This window comes from Diceros bicornis, chromosome 13, assembly GCF_020826845.1.
Source record: "Diceros bicornis minor isolate mBicDic1 chromosome 13, mDicBic1.mat.cur, whole genome shotgun sequence".
Taxonomy (NCBI): Eukaryota; Metazoa; Chordata; class Mammalia; order Perissodactyla; family Rhinocerotidae; genus Diceros; species Diceros bicornis.
In genome coordinates this window covers 38,325,980-38,353,172 of record NC_080752.1, presented here as the reverse complement: position 1 = coordinate 38,353,172, position 27,193 = coordinate 38,325,980, and the positions used below count along the sequence as shown (strand labels likewise).

At 53.4% G+C, this 27,193-nt stretch overlaps 1 protein-coding gene across 7 annotated transcripts in view; it reads right to left on the bottom strand.

Moving 5' to 3' along the window:
* Window positions 1-27,193, bottom strand: part of ALPL (alkaline phosphatase, biomineralization associated) — a 53,434-nt gene that overhangs the window by 4,266 nt on the left and 21,975 nt on the right. For 5 of the 7 annotated variants that reach the window (XM_058553139.1, XM_058553140.1, XM_058553138.1 and 2 more), the window contains 8 exons: window positions 14,782-14,946; window positions 11,310-11,429; window positions 10,857-10,972; window positions 9,485-9,659; window positions 8,522-8,697; window positions 5,225-5,368; window positions 3,179-3,248; window positions 889-1,023 (listed from right to left, as the gene is read on the bottom strand). In XM_058553139.1, the coding sequence (XP_058409122.1) occupies window positions 889-1,023; window positions 3,179-3,248; window positions 5,225-5,368; window positions 8,522-8,697; window positions 9,485-9,659; window positions 10,857-10,972; window positions 11,310-11,429; window positions 14,782-14,842 (997 nt within the window). In that variant the 5' untranslated portion in view covers window positions 14,843-14,946. Of the gene's footprint in view, window positions 1-888; window positions 1,024-3,178; window positions 3,249-5,224; window positions 5,369-8,521; window positions 8,698-9,484; window positions 9,660-10,856; window positions 10,973-11,309; window positions 11,430-14,781; window positions 14,947-15,601; window positions 16,313-16,332; window positions 16,800-27,193 lie in introns of those variants that run through there. The other 2 variants (XM_058553141.1, XM_058553144.1) reach the window with 2 other exon arrangements.

Here is a 27,193-nt window from a genome sequence, read left to right as displayed (position 1 = left end):
AACTTTATCACTTCCTCACACTGCCTGTTGTTATTGACCTAGCTATTGTGTACTCATAATAATAATAATAGAAACACTGAGGATTTATACTCTGCTGGGCCCTGTTCCAAGTACTTTATGTCTCCAAACACAAAGGAGGCTAATAACCCTCCTAGGAGAGGGGGACTATTTTTGGCCTGGTTTTACAGAAATGTATAGGTAGAGGTCACACAGCCAGTGGATGGCAGCATCAAGACAAGGACCCGAGAGTCTGACTCCAGGGCCTCACAACAGCTCTGGGAACCTCCATGAAGGTCAGCGTATAGCACTGCTGACTCCTGAAGGGTCTGGCTCTCCCACACTGGGGGACCCCAGGATATCCCAGGGGTGACTCATGAATCTGACCTTGGCCCCACACATGCCTAGTAACAGCAGATGTGTGCCGTCCAGCTGTGAGGGCTCCTGCAGACCCATGGGCATCTGCAGAGGAGGACGCTGGGCGTGCGTCCTTGAGCCCAGGCAGGCAGCTGCTCAAACCGCATGTGTCTACTGGGGCCTGCTGATTTGTCTTTTGGTAGGAATGAAGCTGAGGGGGCCACATGCCCCTCCAGAGCCAGGCCTCAGGGACGGACCCCCGAAAAGAAGAAACCCACCTCCTCTCTCAGGAAGCCTTCCTGGACTAGTAAGTCTGACGTGCCATCTCCAAGCCAAAGGAGAACAGCTTGTTGGGCTGGGAGCTTCAACACCATCCACAACCCACCCTCCTTACCCCCAAAAGGAACTTCTCCCTCTCCCTCATCCAAACTGGACGATTCTCTTTGAGAGCTGCACCGCCCACCCCCTGACCCCAGGGCTGTGTGTCCAGAAGCCCCCGGGGAAGAGCCCTGCAGCCAGGCCTGGGGTCCCTACCTTCCACCAGCAAGAAGAAGCCTTTGGGGTTCTTGTTCAGGATCTTGATGGCCATCTCCACCATCTCGGAGAGTGACGGGTCAGTCACGTTGTCCCTGTTCAACTCGTACTGCATGTCCCCCGGCTCAAAGAGACCTGAAGAGGACACGAGGTGGAGGCGGATGGCGAGAGCCCATGACCCTGCTGGGGGACCCCCCCACACAAGGAACATGGGGTGTCTCAGGGAACACTTGGGGGGAGAGTGGGGGCAGGAAGCTCATCAGGGTGGCTCCTGTGGGCCCAAATCCTGCCAGGGGCTGTGAAGGCGCTGCCTCCTTTCATCGTCGCAGCCACACCAGGGTGAGAAGGTCACCAAGTCCATTTTACAGAGAAGCAGACTGAGGCTCAGCTGGTCAGTAACGTGCTATTTTCAGCTGCTAAGTGGCAGATCTGGGGTTCAAATCCATCAACCTACCTCTAGCCTGAAGGGCTCCAGACACGGCACCACAGCCCTCAGGCAAAAGACTGGGTCCTGGACTCCACGGGGCAGCTTGGCTTTGTATTTACGTGTCATTTACAGGTTACGTTTGAAGGGCACAGTGTCACATGCAGTGAAACAGCAGAAGGTTTGGGGTCACTGTCCCTTCTGTTCACTGAGCTGGGTTCTCTCACCTGGGAAAGGAGGAGAGTGACCCATTCCTTGCCTACATCACAAGGTTCCATGTGTACCAAGTTGGTATTTCTGGTCCTGGATGTCCTTCCAGAACACCTTGCCCCTTCCGTGAGTGTGCGCGCAGCCAACAAGAGCTCCAGTTACAGAGAGCTCACTCTGTGCCACGTGCTATTCTGAGTGCTTCGGAAGCACACAGGCGCCAGCCTCCAAGATGGCGCCCAATAATCCCTGCCTCCTGGAATTCACGCCCTTGTGTGTCTCCTCCCACACTGACTACGACTAGGCTGTGAATCCAACAGAATACTGCAGAAATGACAGCGTGTGACCTCCAGGCTGGGGCATACGACATTGTGGCTTCTGCCCTGCATACTCTTGGATTTCTGGGGGAATCCAGCCACCAGGTTGTGAGGACACTCAAGCAACTCCATGGAGAGATCCACATGGGAAGGAACTGAGGCCTCTTGCCAACAGCTGCACCAACCTATGAGCCATATGAGTGAGCCATCTTGGGAGCCCCAGCCCCAGTCAAGCCTTCAGATGACTGCAACCTCATGAGAGACCCAGCTAAGCTGCTCCCAAATTCCTGACCCAAAGAAACTGTGCCAAATAATAAATGTTTACTCTTGTTTTAAGCTGTGAAGTTTTGGGGTAATTTGTTAGGCAGCAACAGATAACTTTTACAATGCACTAGCTCATTGAATCCTCATGACAACCTTGAGGTAGGCCCTATCATTATCACCATTTTGTAGAAGAGTCCTTATTCTACTTTATGGAAGAGGAAACTCTGAGGCACAGAGAGGAGAAGTCACTTGCCCGAGGTTGCACAGCTCATAGAGGGTAAGAGAGAGATTTGAACCCAGCACTCTGGCTCTAAGATCCATGAGTGGAAGTCATGCTACACGGGTACACGCACAGCTCTACGCAGCCTGTGTGGGGTATGGGATGTGTGCCGTGTGACCCAGGCAAGCAAAGGGCTGTGTGTGTCTGGGGATCCTCCAGGTGCTCCTCTATGAGCCCATAATCTCAATGACACACCCAGGACCCAGGGGCTCTGTTCCCTGGGTTGCAGAAGATTTTGCCACGACTTGCTGGGCACAACAGCCCGGTGGGAAAGAGGACCCAGAAGTCTGCATGGTGGTGCTCAGGGTCTCATTCCATCTAGCCTGGAGCCCCCTCGGGACCCCACACCTGCTCCCCACTCTCTGGGGGCAGCCCCCAGTCAAGACCAGCAGAGACAACCTGGTTGACTTCACTCCCAGCCACACAGCAGAGCTGGCTCCAGGTCCCCCGCCCCACAGCCTGGGATGTTTAAGTCCCAGCTCCAGCCAGGGTTCAGACTGCCCGGGGCCACAGCTCTAATCAGCTGTGTGGCATGCCACAGGTCGCTTCCCCTCTCTGAGCTTCAGTTTCCCTTTGTGCTCAGTGGAGCTCTTCACCCCGCACAGCCAGCAGATTTCAGGCTTAATTCTACGAACCAGAACCCCTTCCTCACCCCGCCCAGGTCCTGGAGCCTAAGAGCAAAGGTCCCTAAGTAGCAGGGCAGGCTGGGGCAGGCCTTGCCCCCAGGTGCCGGACTCACACAGCCTCCGCCCCAGGGCACCCAGCTGGATGCCCTCCACTCCACCTCCCTGCACTTACCCAAGAGGTAGTCCACGGTGGCGGGGTCAAGGTTCAGGAGTTCGGTGCGGTTCCAGACGTAGTGGGAGTGCTAGGAGGAAGGGCCTGGGTCAGCTGAGCAGGGGCTGGGGAAGTCAGAAGGACTGAGCCCAGCTGGTCTCAGGGTCTGGGGCATGTATGTTTCCTTTAGTCATTTAATGATCCCTCCCTGAGGACCTACCATCCCTGCCCTCACGAAATGGCAAATAAATCGGCAATTCTAATGCCGGGGGATGAGAATTCTGAGACCAGGGGGCGCTCTGAGCCCAGAGGCAGGATCAGGGAGGGCTTCCTGGCGGAGGTGATGTCCTATTGGGGCCCTGGAGGACAAGGAGGAATTGATCAGCCTGGAGTCAGGGAGTAGAGTTCCAAGCAGGGGGGAGGGATCATGGGGCAAAGAAGAGGAAGACACAGGTCACAAGGGGCCTTGAGTGCCCGCTGAGGGGTATGGGCTGTGTGTGTTCTGGGGTCTGTGGGGAGGCAGGGAGGAAGCAAGGGCCTAGCTCTGCCCTGGGGACCCCATCTAAGCAGGTGACAAAGGAAGTGCTGCTTCCCAGGGACGTAGAGGCCACAGGAAGAGGCTGGCCAGCTTGCCTGGAGATGGGACCATTCAGAGCCTGGAGTGGGGTCCCACACTGCCAGGAATCAGCTGCGTGTCCTTAGGAGAGCCTCTTGCCTTCTCTGGGCAATGGCAATGGGACCAGTGGTTCTCAAACCTCAGGGGGTGCTACGGGAGGGAGGGTGAGAAGGCTAAGGAAGTACAGCACCCCCCACCACTTCACTGAGATGGCTTTCCTGTGGTATCTCATTTAATCCTCACATCAGACCTACCAGGTGGGGACCGTTTTTCCCTTTTACAGATGAGGACGCTGAGACACACAAATGACATAGCTATGAAGTGGTAAAGGTGAGGCTGACTCTAGAACTCACTCTTAAGGCGTGATTTTCAGGGAAATTACGGCCTATCTGGGACCCCACAATGACACCCCATTGGTCCAGTGGTGTAGACTCTCTCTCCCTCTTGAGTCTAGACTGAGCTCTAGGATGAGCACCCTGTCTGGTCCCATGTTCCAGGTGGAGAAACCGAGGCTGGGAGGGGAGTTGTCTGTCTGGCTTGGTCTGGGAAGGGGCTCTGGCCCAGCTCGAGCTGACTCAGAAGGATGGAAAAGGTTCAAAGCGGCTCCACTCCACCCCACCCCCACCCGTGGGGGCCTGTTCCCCAGGCTCCATCCCCACCTCCCTCTTGGCCCAGCCCCATCCCACGAGGCCTCCCGGGGGGGCCAGTCCTGGAACCCTCTGAAATCCAACCCCAGAGTGACATCAAAGTGGCTGCCAGGCTGCTCCCCACTGTCTTCAGCCCGACCACAGTCATTTCCAGACCCAGCTGCCCAGGCCCAGCAGCTGGCAGCTCAGATTTGAAGGGCAGGGCTGCTCCAGGGAGCCAGCCCTCGGGGCCTTCCCACGCTCCGGCCTCCCTTCCCAGCACGTGCCCTTGCCCTGGCCCAAGCCAGCTCACTGTGAGGGCTTCCACCTCAGCCCTGGCTCAAATAGTCCCCTCCCTGCCACCTCTGCCTGCAAGATCCTCCCACTACTGCTGCCTCCTCCTCCCTCCCCCCCCCCCACCGCAGGGCTTCTCGGCCCCTCCATCTGTGGTCTGTCCCCCTGGGTTCCCGCCACCCAAGCACAGTGTTCCACATTTGCCTGACCATCTGCTTCATCCTCTGGACCTCATGCCTCGCCAGGGGCCCTGCATACAGTAGGGGCTCAGGTGGATTGAACCTCCATGCAGGCTGTTCCTTGGCCCACCCTCCTCCTTACTGCCTAGCTCTCTCTCTTCCCTCCCTTGAAGGAAGGAATTGATTGATCACCTACTATGTGCCATTCATATATCTGCTAGACCATCTGAACCCGTTGAGGTAAGAATTATGACCCCGTTTTACAGAGAAGAAAGCAGATTCGGAAAGGGCTCACCCAGCCCCACCCCACTGCAGGCCGCCCCTGCAGCCCTCTGGCCCTGGAACAGGCTACCTTGTGTCTGGGTTTGAAGCTTTTCCAGATGTCGATGAGGTTCAGGCCGTCCAGCCTTGTGCCCCTGGCCTTCTCGTCCGTCTCATGCTCCACGTCGGTTCTATTCTTGGGGAACATGTACTTCCGGCCACCCCCCATGATCACCTAAAGGGGACAGGAGCCGTCAGTACCTGGGAGGTTCCAAGACATCCAGAAGCCTCAGGGGCCCCACCTGGAGGGCTGGGCTTCTGGAGGCCCTGGGGATGGTGTGGACGCTTCTCCAGAATGGCGAGTCCCGCGTGCAGTCCATGCTGCCTGCCTCGAGCCTCCACTTTTCCAGTTGAGGGAGATGAAATCATGAATCTCTTGGGGCTGTGGTTTGGGGCTTCTGGGGGAAATATCAGAGCTACTGATAACCTCCCTCACCTGGCTTTCCAGAAGCCTGACACATAACTCCCACCTGTGTAAGAATAATACCATCTACAGAGCGCTCACCGGGTATCAGGCACCAATCGCTTCAGATACAGTATCTCGTTCCACTTCACAACAAGGTTGCAGGGGAAGCTGTGTCCCCATTTTCCAGGTAAAGAAAGGGGCACAGAAATGTGATTTCTTTCCCCCGAGGCCACACAGCCAGTAAGGGACAAAGCCAGGATTCAAACCTGAGGCTTCTCCGCAGGGCTGAGGACAGGGACCCCGAGGGCCTCGTCTCCCCACAGGGAGAGGCCTCGGCAGGAGGCCTCGGGGCGGCCCAGCTGGGAGCCTGGGCAAACAGTGGCCGGCGCTCCGTCTGTGTAGTCCCCGCCAGACTAATTTCAGCCACCGAGGCTGGCGTGCGCGGGCGGATGGACGCGGGACTGTTTGTTTTCCTTGGGAGCCCTTGTTTGAAGTTCTGACTATTTTTAAAACGGGGCCAAGAGCATAACAGCCGCCGCCTGCGGTGACCACCACACTGGTGTCCTCCTGTCACCACAGGCGTCAGGCCAGGCCGCCGCCCCTGGCCAACACGACACCTCGGGAGAGTGGAGCCCAGCTATGGCTGACCTCAGATCCACTGTCCGGGCCTGGCATGTGATGGGTGCCCTTCCCCACCTTCCACCCCATTTCCCTCCTGAGAACCCGGGTTCTGTGAGGAGTCCAGGCCGGTGGTCGAGGGGGGCCCAGGACCAGTGTGCAGCCTGGGGAACTGGGAAGGGTATGGGCTCTGAAGTCAGACCTGGGTTTGAATCCTGACTATCGCTTATTGACCAAGGGCCTGTCACCTAACCTCTCTGAGCCTGTTTCCTTATCTATAAAATGGAAATAACACCCACCCCCAGGACTGTCACAGGAGGAAATGCGGTGTGGACCCAGCACCCCGGGGTGGGGGGCAGGGGCTCCATGGTAGGCATTTTCACTGCCAGAGTAGTGGAGGTCAAAGTATTTCCATGGAGGTAAGTTCTCCATGGCCAGCTCCAGCCCAGGAGCCCTGGAGGTAGGGCAGGCTGGGAGAGGCAGAAGGAGAAGGGGACCCCGGGTCACTGGCCCCTTGCCCTCCCCCATTGTTCCCACAGAACCTGACCCCTTGGCGCTTTCAGAGTGGAAAATGAAGCCCCCAATCTTCTTGCCCGGAGCCTCATCATTTCCAGCCCCAGCAGGGACTTCACACGCTCATTAAACTCCCAAATAACAGACTTGCTGTTTGGCTTTGGGGTTTGGGTTTGTGTCTTTCTTTTTTTTTAGCAAAAGATATTTATTTTCAGGGCGGACACCAGGATTTTTGTTTCATGTATAGCCTGGGGGCTGGGGGGCTTTGGGGGTTCTGGGGTGGTGGTCATGCAGGAGCAGAGAGGGGAGGAAAAGATGAGCATGGGAGAGGAAGGGAGGAGGGGCAGCCCTCACACCCGCCCCACCGCCTCACTCACACCCTCGCTCATCCCCCGGGACCTCTGGGGACCCCCTCAGGCCACCCCTCACCCCCGCCACCGGAGAAGCCCTCCCTTAAGCACCGGTCCCCCTCTCAGGCTGTTCCTGCCAAATCTCTCTGAAGAGCGGCCCCGTAATTACACCCTGTGCTTGTACAACAAATGTTCTCACATCCATGACCTCATCTCGGCCTCCAGCGGCCCTGGGAGGGGGCAGGTGGGGATCTCTGTTCTTGTTGCACAGGTTGGGGAACTGAGGCTTAGGGCAGGGAAGTGACTTGCCCCAGGACACGTGTCGGGGAAGGCAAAGTCAGGATGGTGGCTTTGCCTCGGACATATGCTCACTAGGGAGGGGTCAACACGCCTGTTTGTCCTGAAGGGGGTGCTCGGTCCACTGCTCGGAAAAGGGACGTCATGAGCTGGTAGGAGGGCCAGGTGGCACTCAGAAATCGGGGGAGACTGCACTGCAATTGGGGGCAGAGGGCGGGTTTGGTGGGGGTAGACACAGAGGTGAGGGGTAGGTGGGACCTGGGGGCTTCTCTGAGCCTCACTGAACCCCCATTCTAGGCTCAGGGGGGCAAAGCCCCCTTACCCCCTCACCAGCCCCCAGCGTTAGGTAACAAACTAGAGGTTCTCATGTAGGAATAGAGTAGGGACCCGCCTGAGCATCAGGTGGACGACGTCTGGGGCGCATGTACCTGCCTGCACACATGAGCCTGCTCAATATGTCAAAGCTTGTGTTTCGGGGCAGGGCCACGTGGCTCACTCATAATGCTACCACTTTCTAAGCACTTACTAGGGATCAGGCCCCACGCTACACTCTACAGGGATTATTTCATTTAGATCTTGCAATGTGCTTATGAGATAGTTACAGTTCACAAAGGGATGTAAGAGGGAAGGCTCGGAGAGGTTAAGTAACTGACCCAAGGTCACACAGCTAGCCATCAGCAGGGCAAGGATTTGAACCCAAGTTTTAAAATGAGAGCTTGTGCTAACCACTGCCCATACCACCTTTTCTCTGGGCATGCTGGTGGAGTACAGGGGACCCATACCTGTCTGTGCACGTGGCAATGTGCAGGGCAGGGACTCCCCTCTGATGGCACTGTGTCAACTCCCCCTCTCATGTTGGGGGAGTGCAGCGCCAGGTTCCAATTTACGGAATAATCCCTGGGCGCCTGGTTCCCGGGGTGTGGTGGTGGCCGCATCAGGGTTGATCCCACAGCCCCACCGCAGAAATCCTACCGTGCCTCCCTGCCCCGACCGCAAATCCCCTAATGGGCTGGGAGCCCTCCCAGGTGTGTGGGGAGCCAGGCCAAGCTGCTTTTCCCGGGCCAGCCTGGGCCTGAGGCCTCAGCCCACCAGAGCCCCCCTCACGAGCCCGTCCGTCCTCGCTCTGGCGGCACCCCGCACTCGCCTCGATGTCCTTGATGTTGTGCATGAGCTGGTAGGCAATGTCCTTGCAGCCCTGGCTCAGGGCCTCCTGGGGCATCTCGTTGTCTGAGTACCAGTCGCGGTCGGCGGAGTGGGCATAGGCGGCACTGGGGGTGGCGTGGTTCACCCGCGTGGTGGTCACAACGCCCACGGATTTCCCTGGGGGGTGGGAGAGGAGGGGTTGGCTTCATCTGGAGACGGGGGTGTCCAAGCTGCCTTCTCCCTCGTCCTGGCTGAAGACTGGCCTCTGGTCAGTTCCGCTGACTGCCTGGGCCTCAGTCTCCCCGTCAGTACTAAAGCGGGGGGATGGGGGCTTCCGAATCTCCTGGCAGCTCAGACACTCTGCCTCTGTGACTCCCCCGCTCTCGAGGGCCCTGAGCTGTGAGCACCTGGGCTGGTATCCTCCCTCCCTCAAGGACCCCGCAGAGCCCCACCCCTGCAGGAAGCCCCCCGGTGCCCTGCAAGAACACAGGGGCTCCTCCTAAGGGCTCTCAGGTGGAGGTGGTTCTGTCACCCTCGTCAGGCGGCCTCGTACCCTGGCTCTAAGGTCCCTGGGGCACTGGCCAGGGACTCCCAATTCCAAAGAGGAGGGGGAAGGAACAGACATTTACTGCCTTCCTGCGAGGCTAGCGCTGGGCTGGGTCCCTTACTTTCTCCACATCAAACCTATGAGGGGGCTGCATTTCCATGCCCATTTCATAGTCAAATAAATAGACTCAGGAAAATGAGGCAGGATCAGAACCCACATCTGAGTCACCCCCTAAATCACTAGCCTTCCCTGTCATGGAAGGGATCCCGTGAATATGTCACAGACTCCCAGAACGTTAGAGCTGGAAGTGCCCTGGAGAGCATCTTTTTCTGCTCTCTCCCCATTGTACAGCTGGAAAGACTGAGGCCCAGTCAAGTCACAGCACCGGGCCCATTGCCTGCCGCTACCCCCACTCACCAGCCTCCTTGGCCCAGTGCAGGATGGAGGTGACCTCGTTGCCCTGAGTTGTATTGCACTGGGTGCGCTGGGTCGCTGCGCTCACCCCCACGGTGCCCTCGTTGGCCTTCACCCCACACAAGTAGGCGGTGGCGGTGCCTGCGCTATCAGGGACCTGAGCATTGGTGTTGTATGTCTGCAGGTGGGAAAGTAGGCTCAGGAGATGGCCAGGCCTTGGTCCACCCTGCTGCCCCCGTGCCACCCTCCCCCAGCTCACACCACAGGGCCTGGGGCATGAGGAAGACAGAGAGGCCTCCCACAGCCTTTGAGCCCTGCTACCCACCGAGGTTCCCCTGGGGCCAGAGGATCACTCAGCTGCCTGCTTCCTAGCCCTGCTCCCTGTGCCCTGGCAGCCAGGGCAGCAGGAAGGGGTGGGGAGGCAACTCTCCAACACATGGAGCCATTTGGCAGAGGAGTGGGGGCTGGGTCAGCTCAGACCTCTCTCTGGGTCTGGGGCTACAGGAGCCAGCAAGTGGGGTGGGAGGCAGAGAAGGAAGGGGGGGGTGGTTCTTGAAGGAGTGGGGCTGGGGGAGGGCTCCCGGGAAGGGGAGGGAAAGTGAAGGGGAGGCAAGATCCAGAATAGAGAAATGCAGAAGGGGCCCTCCCACGCCCTCCCATTCAGACCTCTAGTAGAGACCCTGAAACTATTTGCCTGTCTCCTTTCCCCACTAGCCTCAGAGCTCCCTGAAGGCACAGAAAACATTATAGTCCCTGCTATTTCGCTAGAAGTGAGCCCGGCCTGAGTCAGAGTGTCTAGAGGCTCTTTATTACAGAACATCACCACCAACAACAACTACACCCCGGTAACAACAGCCACCACTTTCCATCCGTAATCTAATTAACTTCCACAACCACCTTGGGAGAGAATGGATGCGACAGAACCACGTGCAAAAGAGTAGACACTGCATGATTCCATTTATATTAAGTACAAAAGCAGGAACAGCCAATCTATGGTGTTAGAAGTCAGGGTGGTGGGTGGGGGGCTAGGGACTGGAGGGGGCTCGGGGGGACCTCAGGCTGCTGTCATGTTCAGTTTCTTGACCTGGGCGCTGGTTATACAGACACCTGCAGTTTGTGAAAACTCAAGCTGCACCCTAGCGCACTTTTCTCTATGATGATATACTTCAACAGGTTTTTAAACCAATGAACTAAAACCTTCAATATAAAGTCCTGGGAAGTAGCTGCTACTGTCCTCATCTCACAGTGGGAACACGGAGACCTCAGGAGGGCTGAGCACCTTGCCAGCAGGCTGGAGAGGTCTAAGAGAAGCCTTTCCTCTGCCCTTCCCTCCATAGGAGGCTGGGGCCCTGTGGGCGGGGGTGCTGGAGCTCACCTTGGAGAGGGCCACGAAGGGGAACTTGTCCATCTCCAGGCTGGTCTCCTCCCCGGGGTTGTGGTGGAGCTGGCCCTTGAGGATGCGGGCAGCCGTCACGGTGGAGACGCCCATCCCTGAGACAGGAGTGGGTGGCCTCAGTCTCTCGGGCTCCCCACCTCTGCAATCAGCCCTCTCAGGCACCCATGGCTCTCTAGTTTGGTGCCAAGGCACGCTGGGCAGTGGGCACCAGAGCACGGCTTTGTAAATGTGACCGGGTGGCCCCTCTCTCCATTCCCTCCCCAGAACCTCAGGGCACCATCTGGCAGAGCAGATCTCTTGGGTCCACAGCCTAGCCCCCCAACCTCTTCAACACCCCCCAAGGACCCCAGCCTCCTCAACACAGCCCCATTCACCTTCACCTGGCCCCCTGGGTGCCCCCATCAGCACCTCCCTTGGGTCCCCAGGCCTCACCATCTCCCAGGAACATGATGATATTCTTAGCCACGTTGGTGTTGAGATTCTGAAGCCTCAGGGCATTTTCCAGGGTCTGCTGAGCTTGGTCTCTCCAGTATTTGGGGTCTTTCTCTTTCTCTGTACAGAGAGGTGGAGTTATTTGGCAGGGGCGGGGGTAGCTTCTCATCCTCAGACATTACAGATACCCCAACTTCTCAGGCCTGAGGGCGGGGCTGCCTGGACTTGGGGAGGGAGCCGTAGTTGCCATCTCAGACAGCCATCATGTGGTTTATAAACACACGCTGGTCCAATCCCCTAAAAAAGCCTGTGGACCCTGGGTCTTCTCCTCATGTCTCAGACTGAAGAAACCAAGGCTCAGAGATACCAAGCAACTCGTCCAAGGCCACACAGCTCTGGCAGACACTGGCAGAGCTGGGCTTCACTCCAAAGCCCACGCTCTTTCCTTCCACCCAGTAGAGAGACATTCTGCTAAGGCAGCAAGTGGATTGTGCTAGCACAATGAGGAGGGCAATGTTTAACCTATTCAAGGGAACAAACTCCTTCCAACTGCAGGACTCCCCGGACAGATCCAGCCATCAATTATAAACTCTGCTTGGCTTATTCATTAAAGTAGGGTCAGCAGGAACCTGACTTAGCGACAGCATTAATAGCAGGGCTGGAAAGCAAGACTTGCCTTTTGTTTAAGGTATCAAATTTAAAGGAGCCACACACTTGTTAGGATAAATTAGCAAAGAGGACGTTCTGTGTCCTTAATCTTGAGAAAAATTGGGAACCTCTCTCTCTCTTTCTGTCTCTCTCTCGTGTCCATGTGTGTCTAGCCGTCAATCTTCCAGTGGAAAGAACACAGCTGCAGAGCCTGACAGACCTCAGTGAAAACCGCAGGTATGCCAAGTACAGCTGTGTGGACAAGTCACCTCTCTGAGCCTCAGTTTCTTCCTCTGTCAAATGGGATCATTTGCACCTTCCTCTCGGGGTCGTTATGAGGACGATAAGGCAAGTGACACACCTGACCCATGGGAGAAGATCAACAGCCTCCACCCCTAGTAATTCCACGCCAGACCTGGAACCCCTTTTTCTTCCCAGCAGAGGTCCAGGGTCCCTGTCCACGGGGGTCAGGGTCCTTCCCACCGTCTGCCGGGCTCTCCTCTGTACTTGGGCCCCATCAAACCTGCCCACCAGAGTACAGAAGCCCAGACACGGGAGCTCCTTGGGATTCTCTCTTTCAGTGGCCTCCCAGTGCACAGAGGGAAGGCTGAGGCCAGCAAAGGAGGGTCTTGTTCAAGGCCGTGTTTGTGGGCTGAGGACACATCCTTATCCTCTGGCCCAGCTCAGGCAGGCCCTTTGGGGCCTTTTGGGACAGCTGTGGGTGAAGAGCACAGCTCTCCTTCCTCACACCTGCATGGTCTCCAGGCCAGTGCCCCATGCTTCACACACAGCAGAAGCTCCTGGCACCTTCACCCTGGCAGCCTCCAGCGCCACCTCTCTCTTCTGAAGGTATCTGTAGAGCTCCCCCATTTCAGACCCCGCAGGCAGAGTCCCCAGCTGGAGTCGGGTGGGCCTTGGCCCTTCCATCCAGCTGTTTGCCTTTAGGAAATTTCCTTCCACTCGAGATTCTGCCCGAGGAAAATGGAAGAACATAGCTACCTACAGGCAGTGTTAGGATTGGAGGAGATGAAGACTGGGCAAGTGCTCCCGGCCAGTGGTTTTGATCAGGGATCCCCCTGGCTCAGGGCTGGTTCCGATCTCCTTCCTGCCTTCCTCCACACACTACCGTGCCAAGGCTCTGGTCAAGGAGCTTCTTCGGCTATTTGGGTGCCATCTGGGTGGTGGTGAACTTCCACCCATCCTGACCACCTACAACCTGCCCTCCACCCCCAGGGCTGCGCTGACACCAGCCTGTCTTGCGCCTGTTGCTCCTTCTCAACACGAGCTCTGACACCAGTTTGCCAGGTTCCCTGCCATTGGCTCCCTGCGAGACTGGGGGTCTGGCAAGGGCAAGCCCTTGTCTTATTCACCAGAGTCATCCCAGGGCCTGTCCCTGAGAAGGGTTTAGTAGATGTCAAACCGACTCCATTATCAGAGGACCAGTTTAAGCATTGATGGTTTTGGACAACTGAGTTTCAGAAGACCATTGTTTCTCGAGACCATTAAATGACACGCACAAATGCCCATGACATAATGAGCTACGTAAAGAGTACTTTACGATTCAGTATGCACTGTATGATTCTATTTGTATGAAGTTCAAAACAGGCAAAACTCGTCTATGGCGGCAGGAGTAAGCCTACTCACTTCCTTTGGCTTGGGGGGCGTTTGGCTGGGACTGACACAGGAAAGCCCTTGGTGTCCCATGACTGGAAAAGTTCTGTCTTGATCTGGGTGGTGGTTACATGGGTAACCCCAAGGATACACACTGAAATGCATCATGGGATCACAGAGGGAGCGATGGCCTGAGAATCCAGAAGTTCAGGTTCCATCCCCAGCTCTGCTACTGACATGCTGTGAGGACTGACCCTCCCTTCTATGCACCACAATTTCCTCATCTGTTGAAATTTATTCTTCCTGAGAGCACCCACTGGACAGACAGAGAAATTAAGGCTCGGGGAGGGCAAGTGGGGACTTCCAGCCACATAATGGATTGAGCCAAGGAGGGCTCCCCTCCTACAAAAGATACCAAAATGATGAAAAAAATAAACAATCAAGAACAGTACATAGCTTGAAAAAGGAAGAAAAGAGGGAAGGGAAATCCCCAGGAGGCAGACATAAAGAGGGAATTCAAAACCAGAGAGGTGAAAAGGAGCTGACACTGAGGGCCCCTTAAAGAGTCAGACCAGCTGCAGGTCTAGGTTGAAACTGTTTTAATGTGCGTGTATGGCCTTGAAGCTATGGAAGGGACAGGGAAAGAAAGCCTGGCATGAGAAATGTAAACTCCCCTCCAAATCTGACCCACGTCTAAGAGGGGTCTGAAATTATAGTGTAAGAACCACAAACTGAGAAATTAACATAAAACTCGTCTAGAATTAAAGGATCAAACATAATGCTGCACTGTAGAAACACATCCATCTGAATCTCCAATAGGAAAAAAACACAGAACAACTCTTGTTGAAGATGAGTTCACAAGCAAAAATTACAAACCATGAGGAAATGCTACTGTAAGAGTGTTAAGCAGACAAAAGCAAAGGAGACTGAGCACAACAAGACTTGGAAGAGTTTATAGAATAAGTTAATTTCAGATTATTAGAGACAAGAGAGAATAGAAACCCCAATTAAAGAATGAGATAATATAAAGGGAAAAAGAGTGACCTATCCAACACTAGCACATGCAGAGCTGGCACTTCCTGCTCTGAACATTTGTTTCCAGCTCCTAAATACTTTGGATGGTTCTATGACCCTGAACATAGACACTGCCCTCATCCTTTCCCACCTGCACCAGGTCTCCCCATCCCTCCGCCTGTGCCCCCACCAATCCTACCTGGCACTAAGGAGTTGGTAAGGCAGGTGCCGATGGCCAGCACTAAGAAGGGTGAAATCATGGTACACTGCAAGACCTGCTTTCTCTCTGGAGCCCAGAGGTATGATCGACGTGGGTGGGAGGGGATGGGCTAGCAGTGGTCAGACGTTAATCGATGTTCCGATCCTAGAAATTAAAAAAAAAAAAAAAAGACATGTGGGCCACAGCTCCAGAGTTCATGTGTTCACTCACTTATTCATTCATTGATTCATTCATTAAGTATTTGTTGAGCACTTATTTCAGGCCAAGCATGGGGCTAGGCAGTGGCATGCAAAACCTAGATGGTCCTTCCCTCAGGAAGCTTAATCACACAAACAGTTGTATAAGTATAAATGAGTTCCATGCTGCAAAGTAGTTCCTTTCTATTTCCCAAGTAAACTCCCACTTTCAATCCATCTGAAGCCCAGAACCCACCAGAGTTCAGTCTTTCTGGGTAGCGCTTCTCAAACTGTAGCATGCATCAGAATCTCGTACAAGTCTTGTTAAAATAGATGCAATACCAGCCCTCACCCCACCCTGAGACTCTGATTGCATTTCTAACAAGCTCCCAGGTGATACTGCTGCTGCTGCTCGTGGACTACACCCTGAGAAACATTGTTCTAGAACATCGGTCTTCAGCCTTTTGATTATCTGTGGCTGAGCACCTTAGAGACAAAACAGAGTCCCCCCTTTCTTACAGGGACACCTACATTTGCTCTTACAGGACAGCTACATTTGCTACCTTCTCTTCTAGAGCTCATCATTTATGGTGAGAGATATAAAAACTGTAGGAGTGCCATACAGGAAGAGACTGGCTGGTAAGGATGATCATTTCTGGGTAGTGACATTTCAGATGACTCTGACCGTTTTTTCATTGTCTTTCCTGCATTTTCCAAATTTTCTTCTGTGTTGAGACGTTACCTTTATAACTTTTTAAAAAATGTTATTTAAAAAAAAGACAGGGTGGGGGCTGGCCTGGCAGCATAGTAGTTAAGTTCGCGCACTCTGCTTCGGCGGCCCAGGGTTCGCGGGTTGGGATCCCGGGCTCAGACCTACACACCGCTCATCAAGCCAGGCTGTGGGGGCACGCCACATACAAAAATGAAGGAAGATTGGCATAGATGTTAGCTTAGTGACAATCTTCCTCAAAAAAAAAGAGGAAGATTGGCAGCAGATGTTAGCTCAGGGCCAATCATCTTCACTAAAAAAAAAAAAAAAAAAAAAACAAACTGGAAGGAGCCAGCCCTGATGGCCTACTGGTTAAAGTTTGGTGCGCTCCACTTCAGCAGCCTGGGTTCGGTTCCCTGGCATGGAACCTCACCACTCATCTACCAGTGGCCATGCTGTGACGGTGGCTCACACAGAAAAACTAGAAGAACTTACAACTATACACAACTATGTACTGCGGCTTTGAGGAGGGTGAAGAAAAGGAAGAAAAAGGAGGAAGACTGGCAACAGATGTTAGCGTAAGGTGAATGTTCCCCTGTAAAAAAAGAAAAAAAAAGACTGGAAGGAAATACATCAAAACATTACCTGTGGTTTTCTCGGGGCAGTAGGAGTATGAATGTTTATTTCCTTTTCTTTTTATTTTTTATTCTTTTGATTCCTCCAAATTGCCTAAAATGGGCATGTATTAATGGCATAAGAATGTTTTCAAATTGTGGTCATCCCATTGGGATCACCGGAGATAACCCCATCAGCAGCTGAGAAATGTACTAACCCTGTTGTGTATAAATTACTGGAAGATAAGAAATTTTAAATGGCAAGAGTTTCACAGGGAAATAATGTTATTATTTCCACCAAAACTAAGATAAAAATGATTACTCCATTTGTTGTTGCAAACAGCAGTGATGCAAAATGTTCTACGGTTACAGCGTCGTGATAGATTAGGAACTGCTCTACCGCTGCAAAAGGGGTCTTGATTCAGCCTTAAAAACGTGCATGCTGTGCTCCAGGCCACAGAGATGAAGACTCACTGCACTCCATCCCACAAAACCCCCAGCGTTCCCCAAACATGCCCTCCACACCCTTATGCTTTCCCTCCCCTTTCCTCATCTACCTGGCTCCTTAAAAACCCAGCTGGTGGGGAAGGGAGGGTGGGAAGTGAAAGGAAATACCCCACAGCTAACATCTAACAGCACTTAACTATGAGTGGTGATGGGATTTCAGACGATTTCCAATTTTTTTTTGTTCTACTTTAGTCTCCGAACATTTCTGGAGTAAATCCTAACATCAGAAAAAAATGTTATTAAATTGATATATAGCATCGATATATTAAAATATTGTTCAAAACAGTTTAAAACTGAAGTCACCTCTTTCAGGAAGCCTCCAGGATGATCACTCATTCCAATATGCTACCTCTGAACTTCATACCACTTCAATCATTGCATGTAGCTCCCTGTTTTGAAAGTAATTCTTTCCTGGTCTGTCTCACCCATCACACTGGGAGCTTCTAAGAGCAGGGACTTTGCCTCGTTTGTCTGTACTCCAGTGCTTGGCACAGTAACTATTTACATCAGTTGGAAGGCAGTGCTCTAAGGAGGGATGCAGGAGGGAAGGAAGGATCACCCAAAAATCCTTCCTTTGTGTATGCAGAAAAGTCCAAGTGTTGGCAAGGATGTGGAACCGACCAGCGTGTCTGTTCACTGCTGGTGGAGTGTAGATTGGTACAACCAGTTTGGAAAACTGGCTGCATCTACCAAAGCTGACACCATCCATATGCCCTCCGACCCATTCATGTCCAACAGAAATGCACACATGTTCACCAAAAGACATGTACAAGAACACTCATAATGGCCTCAAAACCATGTCCATCTTCAGCAGGGTGGATAAATCCACTGCGTGGGTTCAGAAGATGGAAATCTACACAACGATGAGAATAAATGATCAACAACTCTACACAACAACATGGATGAATCTTGCAAAGGTAAAGTTGAGTTAAGGAAGCAGACCCAAGAGTACGTATGGTGTGATTCCCATTAGGTAAAGCATAAAACCTAACCAAGGTGTTAGAAGACAGGATAAAGGCCACACTTGAGGGGTGTGGGGACACAAGAGGGCAGAGGGGACTTGTGAGGTGCTCGTAAAATTCTGTTGATTGATCTGGGTGCTGGTTACATGGTGGGTTCAGTCTGAAAACCCAACAAGCTGTCAATTTATGATACTTTTCTGTATGTATGTTATGCTTCAATAGAATAAAAATACTACTCTCTGGGAGCTTATATAAACAATCTGTAAAGGACACAGACAAAGTGAAAAAGGCCTGTGTACTATACTTCAGCATTTATAAAGACTTTCACCATGATTTTTCACCAATAACCCATGCAGTGGACAGAGAGGGACATGTGATCTCCTTTGTAGATGAGAAAAACAAGGCTCTGAAAGGAGAAGTGACTTGTCCAAGGTTACAAACAAACAGGTAGCAGAGCAGAACTCTGACCACAGGGTTGCTGATTACAGAATAGGCAACAAGGTACTAACAGTCACCCCCTGGGTGTGAGGCTTCCTGTTCCCCAATTGTGAAATAAAGGTTCTGAAGTTTAACACACGTATAGATTCCTGTAACCTCCACCACAATCAGGATACAGAATGGTTCTACCACCCCCAAAAACTCTCTTGTGCTTTTTCTTTGTAGTCACAGAAGCTCCCCTCCACCATCCCTAAACCTGGGAACCCCAGCTCTGTTCTCCATCACTATAGTTTTGATTGGTATTGTATTAAATCTGTAGATCAATCTGGAGAGAGTTCACATCTTTGCAGTGTTCAGTCTTCCAAATAAGAACACAGTATGTCTCTCCATGCATTTAGTTCTTTTTAGTCTTCAGTATACAGATCTTGTATGTGTTTTATTAGATTTATATCGATGTATTTCACTTTTGGGGAGCTATAATAATAGCATTGTTTTAAATTGTTCATTGCTAGTATATAGAAATGCAATTGATTTTTCTGTTTTGACCTTGTATCCTGTGACTTTGCTAAATTCACTTATTAGTTCCAGGAGTTTTGTGTGTATCTACGTGGATTCCTTGCTATCTTCTATGTAGACAATCACGTCATTGACAAATAGGGACAGTTTTAGTTCTTCCTATCCAATCTCTATGCCTTTTATTTCTTTTTCTTGCCTTATTGCACTGGCTAGAACTGCCAGCACCATGTTGAATAGGAGAGGCAAGAGTGGACATCCTCGCCTTGTTCCTGATCTTAGAGGAAAAGCATGCAGTCTTTCAGCATTTGAGGTGGTTTTTTGAGGTGTGAGATGGAGTAGATTTGGTGGGGAAAATAAAGAATGTGGTTTTGGACATGTTGAGTTTGCGATGTCCTTCAGAAGTGGAGATATCAAGTGAACAGATGGATATACGCGTCTGGCACTTGGGAGAGGGGTCTTGGCTAGAGGTGTACACTTGGGAACCCTGGGCATATAAGTGGCATTTAAAGCCTTGATGAAACTTGACAAGATCATCTAGGAAAAGTGAATGAAGACAGAAGACAACTATATGACAAAAGCCCTCAGAAAACCAGGAATTGAAAAGAATTTCCTTAACTTGATGAAGACTTTATACCAAAACCTACAGAACCATCATACTCACTGGAGAAACTTTTGGCATATTCCCTTTAACGCTGGCTTATGATTATAAGGATCTGGGGGCAAACTCTCTGTCCATAACTAGGGGAGTGAATTAGTAAAGGGTAGTGGAGGCAATATCTATGTGGCAGAGGAATTAAAACCAGAAGTTAAAACAGTAGCATGGATAGAGCTAAAAACATAGGACTGAATAAAGAATGTAAAGAATAAAATGCAGTACCCTGTATGTAAATATAAACCACACTCACAGAACATGGCATAATTTACAAAGACTCACACAAATTCAGCAACATATTAAACACATCAACATGAGAACCTTCAGGGAGTAGTGGGATTGGTCCTGGGGAGCAGGGATGAAGGGGAAAATGAATCAATAAAACAAAAACTGAGCTCATGACAGTACACCATGCACTGAGAAATATGACTTATTCAACTCTCTCTGCACCTCGGGTCCAAAACAAACAATAAGGAAAAATAAAAGCAAAGGGTGGCCCCAGGAGATCTAAAGGGCCCCTACAGCCCTGCATAATTATTCTTGTTAGTCTCTCTTCTCTGTTAGCCTGATGATCTCTGAGAGTCAAGACTGTCTTCCTCATCTTTGAATCCTCAACTCCGTGCTCAGAAGCAGCTCTGTAAACGCTAACTTAGTGAAAAGCCCCATGATTCAGGCTGGAATGCTCTGAATTTTGGCCCCAGGGATGTGGCATTGAGATGGGCCTGTCCTGGAGACAGACAGGTGCCTTCTCCCATTGCCTCTGCCTGGAAAGGAGAAGGGAGTGGGAATCCAGAAAACCCTCCAAAAGCCAGAGCCTCCCCTGCTGGCTCCTCCACATGGCTCCCACCCCCGCTTAGAGCTCCAAGTCTGCTCTCTGGCAGCCCTGGGTGATGGGCTCCGTGGGGCCCAGTCTGGGGCTGCGGGGGCCCCGGCTGCCCACCACCCTCTGCCAATGCTATATGAGTTCAGAATGGAGCCTCCGAGAGTGTGCCAGCCCCATCGCCCCCCACCTCCCAGCTGGACTGTCTCTGCCAGGCTCCCAGCTACGTGCCCTGATTATTTATGACAAGTGTGCAGAAGCCCAGAGCCCGGGAGAAGGAGCAGCTACTTGGCAGGGCAGGGGAGGGAACAGAGGGGCTGGGCCTTGGCCTGAGGACTGACTCAGCATCCTGGGGCCCGGGAGGGGCACGAGAGCCTCTTGGCGTCGGGCAAAACGCCAGCCTGGGCTGGGTCTCAAAAGGTCCAGGACAAACGACAGAATAACAGGACTGATAAAAATCCCTCCCATTTCTTGGGTACTCATGTTGTACCCAGCCCTGTGCTAACAACAGTTGACATGTGTCATCTCACTTCATCCTCACAACAAGTGTTGTTAGCCCGTTTTACAGTTTAGGAAACTGAGCGAAGGAACGCAGCTAGTCCATGGCCAAGAGCAATTCGACCCCAGGCTGACTCAACCTCTCTGGGCATCAGTTTCCCCACCCAGAGAGGGAGAGAGACTAGTGCCCGCCTTTCTCTATCCCACAAGAGCAAACAGCAGCTCTGGCAGGGGAGGGAGTCGGGCCAAGGGAGCGCTCCTACCTGAGCGGCCTGGCCAGGCGGCAGGTGAAGAAGCAGAGCAGGCCCAAGGCCAGCACCAGGAGGACGAGGCTGAGGACCGCCGTGACGGCCATGTCCAGGGCGGGGGACAGGAGTGCCATCTCGGGGGGGAAGAGGGCCCCAGGGAGCAGCCCCCACACACTGCACACGCTCCGTCACACGAGCCTTGGATGCTTGCCCCAAAGCCTTGGGTCAGTGGCCGTGACCCGGCTCTGTCCCCCGGGGTTAATCTCTTAAGGATTAGCCCAGGAGGGATGGAATGGGAGGGGGGACAGCCCACGAAGCTCCCCTCCCCCAGCCCAGTCCTTCCCCACCTGATGCTTGTTCATACAACTTCATTCATTCGTTCTTCATCCCAAACATTTACTGAGCACCTGCTGTGTACCCAACTCCCTTCTAGGTACTAAGGACTCAGGGGGGAACAGGATGGGCATGGTCTCTGTCCTCTCGGAGACTCCTGACCAGCCAGGGTGAAAAAGCACCTACTGTGTGCCAGCTGTTGTGCCGGACGCCTTGTGGCACAAAAGCAGAGAAGGAAAGGAGCCCCTGGCTGGGGCCACAGTTGGTTTTCCCAGCAGCAGCAGCGGCTGCTCCAAACCATTTACAAGCCCTGGAAGCTGAGTCTGCCCTGAAGCAGCCAAAGGGGTGAACCCATGTCCAGAATAAGAGAAACTGTTCTTATTGAGCACCAACTGTGTGCCAGGCCCCATACGGGCGAGGTACTAGTGTCCCCATTTACAGATAAAGGAAACGGGAGCTCAGAGGTGCAGTGCTACAGTCGGGATTTGAACCCAGATCTGCCGGCCTCCACAGCCTGTAACCCCAACTCCCGCACTGCCTCGGAACTGGGATAGCACCAGCCCTGCAGGGTAGAAGGAGGCTTCAGTCAAGTCTTGGCCAGGCCTTGGCCCAAAGCCAGCAGTCACCCAAGAGTCAGCACACACAGGCTGGAGGTAGCTGAGCTGTCACCTGCCCAGAGGACCCCTTTCTGCTTCCAAAGTGCCTCTCCTCCGTATCCATCTCTTGAGTTCCAACAGCATCTCATGAAGTCAGGATGGTGGTTGTGGTTCCCATCTTACAGATTCAGAAACTGAGGCTCAGAGAAGTGAAGCCAACTGTGTGCCTACGAGACCAGGCACTGTCTGATCATGCTTCCCGCCTCCTGGGACGCCTCAGATCGCATGGCACAAAGCATCCAAGGTCAGGGGAAGATGCTTTGACCCTCTCAGTGCCAAGGGAGGTCCCCTCTTCTTGATCCCAGAAAGGCCACTGAGCTCACCATGCAAACAGGAAAACCAGTCGCATTACGCCACGAAACATTTTTCTTTCCCAATTTGCATCAGACCTTCACAACATCCTAGTGACACAAGGCAGAGTGGGGCTTATTAGCCCCCTTGACAGATGAAGAAACTGAGGTTTATTGGGGAAGTCATTCAGTCAAGCATCACACAGCCAGCAAGTCTGGTCCAAGCCCCAGCCCCATCACTTCCCCGCTGTGTGAGGGGCAGTCCCGCACCTCGGAGCCTGCTGCGTTACCCATCCACCATCCGCCTCCCATTCAGGAGAGCACCTGCGCTGTGCTGAGTATGACATAGCTGACCTTATTTTTTTTTTTTTTAAAGATTTTATTTATTCATTTTTTTCCCCCCAAAGCCCCAGTAGATAGTTGTATGTCATAGGTTCACATCGTTCTAGTTGCTGTACGTGGGACTCGGCCTCGGGTTGGTCGGAGAAGTGGTGCCTTGGGGCGCGCCCAGGATCCGAACCCGGGCCGCCAGCATCAGAGCGCGCACACCTAACCGCCAAGCCACGGAGCTGGCCCTAGCTGACCTTATTTTAATCCTCTTAACCACCCTGAGAGCTAGATACATTTGTCCCCCCTGCCAGGTGAGGGAAGAGAAGCCCGGGCGACCGTGGTGGAGATGACCCAGGGTCACCCAGATGGCAGGTGCTTAGCAAAGCCCTGCACAGCACTCCATGCAGGACCCCTCCAGGGCTCACCCCCACTCCAGGGTCTGTCCTCCACAGCTCACCCAGGGACCCTCCCCACCCACCCGCTCCTGGGCCCGGCACACCCTCCAAGTATCCTCCATCCACCAGCCCAATAAATCCATATGAGACCCAGGGAGTGTCACCTTGCGCTCCCTGGCAGTACACGGCAGGGCCAGAGGGGCGGTTATTGGTCCTTAGGGAGCCCCCAGTCTAGAGTGCACAGTCCCGGACTGTCAGGGCGGGGGAGGGTCCTTTGAGCAGGTTTCCCCAAAGGCACCACACCACAAAAATCACTTGGGGTAATTGTAGAAAAAGTCCTATTCCTAAATGGTTACCCAGGGAGGGGTATAGACTGGGAAGTGCATGTGGGAACTTTCTGAGGCGATGGGAATGTTCTTTACAGTGATCTGGGAGGCAGTTAAAAGTCTGTATATAAGTAAAAATTCATCCAGGGCCTAATAACTCCCAGCCTGCCTGTATTGCTAGGTGTTATGAGGATCTGATGAGATTTGAATTAAGGGAGTGTTGGAAAAGAAAAAGGTTTAATACAATGGTGGGACTGTATTCAAATTTAAAAAGAGATTAAAGAGACGTTAACAACTCAAAAAAATAAATTCTTAGCCCCCCCATCCCAGACCTCCTCAGTCAGAACCTCCTAGGGCGGGGCCTGGCAAGTTATTCTGCAAGCAGATTGGTTCCAGAAACATTGCCTTAGAGATTATCCCATTGCCCAGATGGGAAGACTGAGGCCCAAAGAAGAGGAAAGACCTGCCCAGGTCGCCCAGCTCCTACTCCCAAGAGACACACACAGGGAACAAGCAGAACCAGCCCGGAGCCAGCATCCTCTGGGCTGTCAGCTGGGCCTTCTTGGCTCTTTCAAGGAGCTTGGGCTGAGTGCTGAGTACTCGCTGTACTCCTGGTGGGCGTGGGCAGTGGGATGGGGGCTGGCAGCCTCCTGCAACACTGAACTGGGCTGCAGCAGCTGCCCAGGAACGTTTTGGCTGCAGGGTCAGAGAGAGGAGACACGAAATCCTTCTCTCAGCCAAGCCCAGCGTCTCTGGCAAGGCTTGCTGGCCGTGACCTTATCCATTCACTGGCGGAAGTTATTTATGGCTGCCATGAAGCGGCCTCTGGGTGAAGGGCCTGGGAAGGGATGTGTTGTGGTCAGAGTGGGCTGCAGGTCAGACGCAAGGAGGGACCTCCCCAGAGGGCAGTGGGTCAGGTGCTGGGGAGAGAGCAAGGCTCAGACCTCCAGCCGCTGACAGCACCCCATCTCGGCAGAAAACAGACGTGGGAGTGCCCAGGGAGGCCTGGAGTCAGCCCCACCTGCTGCCAAGCGATTGCGTCTTTAGGGCTCTGAGGAGAAGCAGCCATTGCCAGCACCTCCAGCCTCAACACCTCTGCACACTGCGTTCCCTGGCCTGGAATGCTCCCTGCTGTCCACCAGGCGAAGTCCTCCCACCATCCTTCCCCCTCGACCTCAGCTCTGCTGGGCTGCCCTGCACCTCCACCCCAGCCCAGGCTCCTCCCCGAGCTCCCAGAACCCCAGCGGCTCAAGACCTTAGAGAACCATTGGTTGTCGCCTCCCTACCGTGGCGTGAGCTCCTGGAGAGCAGGCATGGAGCTCCGCTGAGGGCGGCAGCCCCGCGGCCGGCAGAGCCTGCGCACGGCCGGCCGGGTGGGCAGGGAATGTTGGTAGGTGGGTAGAAGGGTGCCAGTCAATGACGAGCGGCCAGAGGGGCAGCCCAGCAGCAGTAGGGGCAGGCCCCGGAGCAGGCCGCCAGGTTCAGATCCTGCCTCTGAACCTCTCGAGCTGGGTAGCCCAGGGCCAGTGACCCCACCCCACCTTGCCTCAGGCTCCTCATCCTCAAAGTGAGAGACGAAGAGAAGCCACAGGGTGTTGTAAGGATTATGTGAGTTAACACGTGGAAAGACTCAAAACAGAGCCTAGGACATGGGAAGTGTTCAATGAGTGTCGGCAGCACTACGATTACGGGGCAGGAGAGGACAGACTGATGGACAAAGGATGGGCAAGTGGGGTAGATGAGGGGCTGGAGCTGAGAATGGATAGATCCTTCTCTGCCCACTCGGCCAGGCAGCCATTTACCCCGGGCTCCCTCACAGAACTGCTCACCTGGAAGGCCCCATGAGGTCTTTCTAGCTCTAAGACTCTAGAAACCAAAACCTCACCTGCCTGCTGTGTACCCCACTTGTGTGTGTGTGTGAGGGGGGTGTTTACTTAAGGGGTGGAGGTCCCAGTTCTTATAGTCAAGGGGCTCCATGTTTCCTGAGAGGACCAGATCTGTCTCTCTCTCTCTCTCTCTCTCTCTCTCTCTCTCTCTCTCTCACACACACACACACACACACACACACACACACAAGTGGGAAGAAACAACCCACCAGGCAGTCTGACACTTTCTTTCCCTCTCGAAGGAGAGAGAGAGAAAACACCCAGGGTCAGCCCGGAAGGTTCCATGGAGGGTGTGAGAGGAGGGCCAGGCTGGAAGGATGGCAGGGTTGAGATGAACAGAGAGAGACGGCGCTCTCGCCAGGAGGACCCGAATGTGCAAAGGCCAGGGAGCGGGAATACAGTATCTAGAGGTCAGGGAGAAAGGCAGGAGCTGACAGCTGGTGACAGAGGACAGAAAGGCAGCCTGGACCGACCACAAAGGGCTTTGCTCCCTGAGCTAGGCCTGGTCAAGAGCAGGCCCTTTGCCTGCCCCGTCTCGCTTACCTGCCTCATCGCCAGCCCACTTTACTGGTGAGGACGTCGAAGCCTGGACAGTCGGCCCCTTGCCCAAGGCCACACAGCAGAGCAGGACCCCCTGAGGATCTGGGTATCGGAACCAAAGATTCCCTGGGGCTCCCTGGGCACCTTGATGCCACAAACCAGCTCTTGAGGCAGAGGACTGAAGCCAGTCAAGGTTCAGCTGGTGGCAGGAGAGGGTGGGGGAGGGAGATGGCAGGGCCCAGGGACACTGTGCCTGAGGCCCAGGGTGGCTGGCATGTCCAGGCAGAGGCGAGTCAGCGACGGCTGCTCTATGGGCACACAGGCTTCCACCATCCCACGGAGAGGACATGTTCTGTCCCAGGCCACCTGGCTCTGGGCCAAGGCTGGAAGCTGAGTGGGGTGGGGCGCATGTACTGTGGGTCTCTGAGGCGTCTGCCCCCTGTACCCACTCAGCACTCCTGCAGCAGGAGCCCCTCTGGTACCGGCAGACACAGCCGTCCCATCCTTGCTCTTGCAATCGACAACAAGGAAGGCACAGAGAGGGTACCCAACCTCCCCAGGGTCACACAACATATCAGTGGCAGGGATAGGTCTCCCCATTAACCAGCTAAGGATTTAGGGGGCTTTTACTGGAAGCACAGTGCAGTCTGCGAGGCATAGTGTAGATGCCAATGTCTCGAAATTCTGGGCATTAATGACTTGTGCCAACTGAAGAAAACATTTCAAACTGCGACTATTCTAGAAAAATCCTTTTTTTACACACTTTTTCTTTTTTTTATTTTGAGGAAGATCAGCCGTGAGCTGACATCCGTGCCAATCCTCCTCTTTTTGCTGAGAAAGACCGGCTCTGAGCTAACATCTATTGCCAATCCTCCTCCTTTTTTTTTTTCCCTTTTTCTCCCCAAAGCCCCAGTAGATAGTTGTATGTCATAGTTGCACAACCTTCTAGTTGCTGTATGTGGGACGCCGCCTCAGCATGGCCGGACAAGTGGTGCGTGGGTGTGGATCCGGGATCCAAACCCGGGCCAGTAGCGGAGCGCGCCCATTTAACCGCTAAACCATGAGGCAGCCCCTCACACTTTTTCATTGTATTCTTAATAATAGCCCTTACTATGTGCCTAAGGCATTGTTTTAAATACTTAGCTATATTAACTCATTTAATCTCCACAACAACCTATGAGGTAGGCACTATTATTATCCCCATTTTACAAAAACAGAAGCTCAGAGAGGTTAAGTAGTTTGCCCAAAGTCACACAGCCAGTAAGTGACTGAACCAGAATTCAACGTTACTTGTGGATGTCTCTGTCCCCCAGGGGCCAAGTGTAAACTTTTTCAAAAGCAGCAGGCAAGACTGGAAACGAACCACCTTGTCCTCTCTGCAATAGGTACATCACATATTTGTAGAGGAGTGGATTATATGCAGAGACTATTTGACTCCTACTGACTACATACTCTTCCCGAATGGCATTTCATGGTATGTGCATCACAGCCCGGG